Source organism: Excalfactoria chinensis, chromosome 4 (assembly GCF_039878825.1).
Source record: "Excalfactoria chinensis isolate bCotChi1 chromosome 4, bCotChi1.hap2, whole genome shotgun sequence".
In the NCBI taxonomy this organism is placed as follows: Eukaryota; Metazoa; Chordata; class Aves; order Galliformes; family Phasianidae; genus Excalfactoria; species Excalfactoria chinensis.
In genome coordinates this window covers 13,976,680-13,982,679 of record NC_092828.1, presented here as the reverse complement: position 1 = coordinate 13,982,679, position 6,000 = coordinate 13,976,680, and the positions used below count along the sequence as shown (strand labels likewise).

The following is a 6,000-nucleotide window of genomic DNA, read 5'->3' as shown; positions in this document are numbered from 1 at the left end:
GAGGCCAAAGTGTTTTAAATCAAACATTGTGATTCATGGTAGACACCCAAGGTCAAGCAACAACTGGCAAAGAGAACAGACTTTTCTTTATTTCTTTAGTTTTCTAATCTCTACACTAAGTGCAATGATAGCAGGCTGTAGTTAGGTGAAGTACAGCCATGGCTTTGGGAGCACAAATACTGTGGTAGAAGGGTCACAGAAGTAGCTTGCACAGCAGAGTGCATGTCTGGGAGCTGAGAGCACCTTATCACACAGTAATGAGCGTTCCGAGCAGTGCTCTTGGCTCTGTTTGCTATGGGCCTGGGGCACAACCTGGCCCATTTATCCTGAACAAGTTGTGACAGAGGCTCTCTTCATCAGATTGAAAGCATATTTTCAAAACTGGACACATTTCAAAATATATGAAGAAACTTTTCTTCTAGGCAATGGAACAAAACACATAGCTAATTTCTCATTTAGGTTTCTGTGCTAGTGTGTTATTTTGCACACCTGCAAGGCTTTGTGCTGGGACAATGCCAGTCACCTGTGTCACACAGCTGCCACTTACTCAAGCACAGTTGCCTGCACTGAGCATGCACTGCATTTTTCAAAAGCACAGGTTCGCTGTTTGAAGATTTATTACACAACCCCTGATAAGAACAGTAATCTTTCTTAGCTAATACGGCTGAGAACAGCATACGTATCTGGATATCTGTGTTCAAGATAAAGACAGGATGTTTCACTTTCTGCCACCTACGGAGACAATAACTTCTCTGTGCATGACGGAGGAGGGAGATAGGATGCAGCCTGGGGAGGGTATGCCCTGTGGCCTGTCTCTGCTTTCCTGGATGATTATATGTGAAGTTTCGTATTTTAAGTGAATTTCCAAGTTATTTTTCCACTGTGCTTCTGGCTGCTATTACACGGCTGACAGTCGCATGACTATATTTTCCCTATCTGAGAATACACCTAGCAGATCTGTGCTGTGAGCACCTTAAAGCAACTTGATCCAACCAGAACGTTCCCAAGCTACTTGCTGAACACCCCTCCTTGCGGCACATCATGCTTTTCTACCAGCTTGACCTCTTCTATTCTTTGGTCATGCCCAGAAGGGGACAAACTGCTTTCAGATGGGTGTGGGAGGCCACTTTCACTAGAATGTGAAACTAAATGAGCAGCATTTGCCATCATCAATTTTGTCAGAGACCTTGTTTGGACAGCCAACATTTTATTATTACACCAGAAAAGGTACAAAAGTGAGCATGAAGACAGATTATTGACTTACAGTCAGAAATAACCTGTTTAAAAACACTAATATGCATCTGAGTCAATGCAGCTAATTGTTACATTACAGACTACACATACAAAAAAAACCATGTAATTCATGTAAACATTATGGGTGAAGTCTTGGGTGTGGCCAACCTACACCCAGTACAAAACCCTGTATTACAGAGCAAAGGTCCATCTGGAGATGCCTGAAGTTATACCAGCTTCCACAGTTACTAAAATGCATGGCAATACAACCTTCTGTGTGCTGCTTGTGAGTCACACATAGCAAGGCATCACCTCACCTCCACAGCTGGGGTCAGGAGAGGCTCCCACTGCAGCAGCCTCTGAATGTTTCTCTTGATGCCAGTGGATGGCCAAGATCTGGTCTGAAAGCTGGAAGGCTTACACTTATTGCTATATTAATAAAATGCTATCTGAGCTACAAGTATGTTTCCAGAAAGATTTTAACAGGAATGCTTGAGTCAGTCTTGTTATTTTCTCTTCCCAGCTACCCACTAAATGCATTCTTACAGATGCTGGCAATGCTCTGAGCAGTTTCTGGTCTCCTCTTGGCTTAGCTCTGCCATTTCCTAACCAGCTTACCCACTAGGAGGTAAGAACTGCTCTACTTCTTCCATTACTTGCTTTGCCTGCTCAGAGGTGACACAGTCTGTGAGAGAAAGGGTCAAGGCCTTGCCAGGCTCTGCTTGACTCAGAGGTACTGCCCAGTAAACAAAACATCCAACCTTCAGATACAGCTACAGGGGGAGAAACCCCAGGTCTTCCTCACAGACTCCTCTACTCTGTATAAAACACGGGTGTCTATAACATATGCCAATGGGCAATATTCCCTGCTCAGGGAATTTCCCTTCCAGCCCTTCCGAAGCAGCATACAGATCATAGCAAGCTGTGTCTCCACTGGCAACTTTCTTTGTGCATGCCCAAGGCAGCCCCTGCGCTGATGCTCTGTGAACAACAGTAGCTACATATGAGGGAACAAACCAGAACAAATATTGTATCCTCAATCATTGAACATGCCCTTGGCCCTTCTGAAACACCATGCTTTTTGCTTGTGTACAGGAATTGCAGCTAAAATATCACCTCCTGCGACTTGGCTGTTAGTATCACAGCAAGAATTCCTGGTTATTGGCTCTGTACAACCGTGGTGCTATTTATCACAGTAAGCTACGTAGCCATGTCCTTTTCAGTTTTGCACACAAATAAAGTCTTATATAGCATGGAGCACTCTGTTTCAAGGAGCTTCTTTGCTGCTGGTGCAAAAACTGCAGTCTGGGTGGTCAGGATTATGTGCACATTGAAGGAGCTGGACTGGCCTGGGATAAGACACAAAAACAATGATTTAGTAGCCACATGAAAGTACAGCAGAGCAACCACACAGATATTAAATGCAATGTGAAAGTCAAAGCGTACATTACACCTGTGCTTATCAAGTGGATGTCTTTTCTTAAGATAACTTTTCTTGCATAAAGCTGCAGACATATCTTTAGTGTTTGTAGCAGCTGGAGACAAAAATGAATGTCTAGGAAGTAAAGCAGAGTGTGAACACTCCACATGTCAGCTATGCTGTGACAGCAAAAGCAATTACAAAAAGAAGACGCCTTTCACTGACCACAGAGTTGCTGCCATGCTGGGAGTTCACCATCTTGCTTATCTACTGGCAGCCCCTACTGCCATCCTGTATAGCTGCTGCTAAAAACCTATTGTAGGATTTGGCACAAGTGCATCCCCTTTTTTGAACTACTTGTGGAAAACACTTAAAGAAAACCACAAAAGCAAGAGATAACGACCAGCATCAATTGCTATATGTCACAGAATGCCAGATGCTGAGTCAGTAAGGATCCACACAGTTCTGTCTGCCATGACTTCAGTTCAGTCCATCCTAAAGAGTTTTACTGCACACATAAATTAAATACTTTATTATTGCTCTGTATACAAAATAATAACTTTAAAATGTTTGGGTTGTTCTATACAGTTGCTTGTGGATGTTTAGTTGAGTGCTGATAAAAAGCCCTGCTTCTTATTCTATCTTAAGATGTGAACTGTGAGTCACAGTAATGAGAGTGCCAACACATTCTTCATGAAGTTTTGAAGATTTCTTCTTGTATTGGTTTTTAATGTACAGATGGTAACAAAATGTACAGAAGGTATAAGTGAATAAGTAAAGGAAAAACTCACCAATGGTGGTGCCTTGGCTGAAGAAGCTGGGGCAGTCCTCACTGGTGAGTGATCTCCAAGAGATACTGCTTCAGTGGGAGTCAGCCCTTAAATGAGGTCTCAGAGGGGATGGAGTCGAGCTCCACCCCTCCCGGGAGCACAGCTACATCACTCTCACCTGTGCTCCCACAGCTGACCCCATACTTGCCTCAGCTGATTAATCAGAGGTTCAGGCTGTGATTACCAATCTCCCATACACTTCTTGTGCTGAGCCAAAGGGAATCTAACTTATTACATCTTTCCCCTTCCTTCCTTTCCCCTTAGCTTATTTCAGCGTAGGCTAGAATAGTTCACACAGCTTACAAGTCTTGAAGTATTGGTTAAAGACTACTGTACTCCAAAGAGAAAGAGAATATGTGAGCATCCTAATTTGGTACATTTATGCAACACACCTGTACTGTTTTTTTCACAGTGTGCAGAGCGCTCATTATCAGCTTCAGCAATATCTAAACAGGGATATATTGCTCTGCTTTCATGAATAAAATCCTAGTGCCTCATAGGGTATTTGCAAGGCAAATGTCTCCTCTGCAGGCAACCTTTCCCTTACTTAAAACCAATGTCATGAACTCAGTGGTTTATAGAAATGTTTACTTAGGAAATGTTCCTATCAAAGTATGAGTTATTTGCTTTGAAAATAGGTTCTTGGCAGATAAGATATGATTATTGAGCTTTGTGAGTAAAACTGAACTCTAGCCACTTTTTTAAGGTCACTAGAGGACATTATTCATCTTTGTAAAGATCTCTGAATTGACACAGAGGGACAACGGCTCTCAAGCTTTTGTAACTTCTCAGCAGGCAGGCAGAGATTTCAGTCAAGTCAGAACTTGGGCTATTCTGTTTTCTGGACTCGCTTGACAATGGGGACTTATAATAATTAATAATACCTATCATGTCTTATGTGTCACTCGCTGATAAAGCAACTGGATGGAAAAAAAATTCAAATTACATTGAAGGAAATAAGGATTATGCTTAACACAGTGTATTATCTTCACAAAGCTGGAAGGAAAGTTGTCTACTTGGCTTTTATTATTGTAAGCAAAAGCCTGAGAACATGAAAATCTGTTGCAGGAGGCTGCATTGCTCCTTTGCTTTGAAGGCAACCGAGCAAGGCCAGCAGCAGTAACATCCTGGAGTACAAGGTAAAGAGCACAAGTGGGAGGCTGAGAGAAGCACGCAGCCACTTCAAAGAGATGTGATGGAAATCAGAGGGCAATCTGCTCAATTTCCTGTAAACCAGGAGACAATGTCAAGCAGGGAGGGGGACAGGATATCAGCGTTATGTTAGCAAGTAGGCACCACTGAGAATTACCTGTAATTGTCTTCACAGGTGATCTTAACATTTCGTTTTTCTAAGATACTTCTTAACTTCTTTATGGAATGGCCTGAGCAGGAATCGCTGGAGAGAAAAGTCTTTTGTTACTTGTGATCTTTGTGTGTATGAGAAGTTCAGCTGAACTCCACACTATGTCGTTTCATTTTATTTCAGATAAGATCTCCTAAAATGTGCTGTAAAAGCTATTCTGGTTTGCGAAGCTTTGATTACCATTGGGCCTTTGACAACAGAAAATATATGATGTTCAATTGTTTAACTTGTGCAAAAACATTTGTGCAGGAAAATCTATAGAAAATAACTCAGTTCCACATTTTATGCATAATTTGTTTGAAATAGCCCAAGGAGCCTCCAGCTGTAGTGATAGGACTGACAAATGTCCAACACACCCACAGAGCCACTGCAAAAGACATGTCACCCTGGGGGAAAAATCACCTCTGGGTACAGAGTATGGGACATAGATGAAGACAATACTGGGGCAAATCCAGGACTATTCCTAACACATGGCATTAGCAGAAAACAGCCAGCTGGTCTTTGTCCACAGGCTTTAACAGATATTATTACTGATCCAACATGAAATACAATCAGAAGACAAAAGCGATATGTGTTCCTAGCTCCCTGCTTTTCTCTTGAGACAGAAAATAAAATGGAAACACTTGTGAACTTGGCACAGGAGGAAGATGTGTCAAGAAGGCTGGCAGGGCACCAGGTTGTGGCAGCTGTTGAGAAAGAGGAATGTGATGATTTTTCTGATGCTGGGAAATCATGGTAGAAAGGACTGAACAGCACATACAAGGAAATTAATGCACAGATTAGCCTATGCCCTTTCCTTCAGCAAGCCACTACGCAGAGGGTCACCACAATGTCTAGCACACTAACAACATGATAGGCACACAACTGGGAGCCTGTGATAGATACATCAGCTTGTATGGAAAAGAAATAGTCCTGAGTGTCGGTGCTTATGCTAGGGGAAGGGTCGCAACACTGGAGCTGACAATGCAACTGATACTGAGCTATCTGAGCAAGGGTCTCTCCTGGATCCATGCTAGTTCCTGAGACACACTATGGCCTTCCTACTGATTCAATGCATCAAAGCTGCTGTCTCTGGCATGTGGGGTCCTTAGGAACAGGAGAAACCACAGCAACGCACTATAACCATGTGAACAACAGAATCACCTCTGAAGATG

The 6,000-nt window shown here is 42.6% G+C and overlaps 1 protein-coding gene across 3 annotated transcripts in view; it reads right to left on the bottom strand.

The window, feature by feature from the left end:
• Positions 1 to 1,177: 1,177 nt before the first annotated feature.
• The window catches only part of CD38 (CD38 molecule), a 29,491-nt gene continuing 24,668 nt past the window's right edge, over positions 1,178 to 6,000 (bottom strand). For all 3 annotated transcript variants that reach the window (XM_072335371.1, XM_072335373.1, XM_072335372.1), the window contains 2 exons: positions 4,793 to 4,879; positions 1,178 to 2,582 (listed from right to left, as the gene is read on the bottom strand). In XM_072335371.1, coding sequence (XP_072191472.1) covers positions 2,501 to 2,582; positions 4,793 to 4,879 — 169 coding nt within the window. In that variant the 3' untranslated portion in view covers positions 1,178 to 2,500. The remainder of the gene's footprint in view (positions 2,583 to 4,792; positions 4,880 to 6,000) is intronic.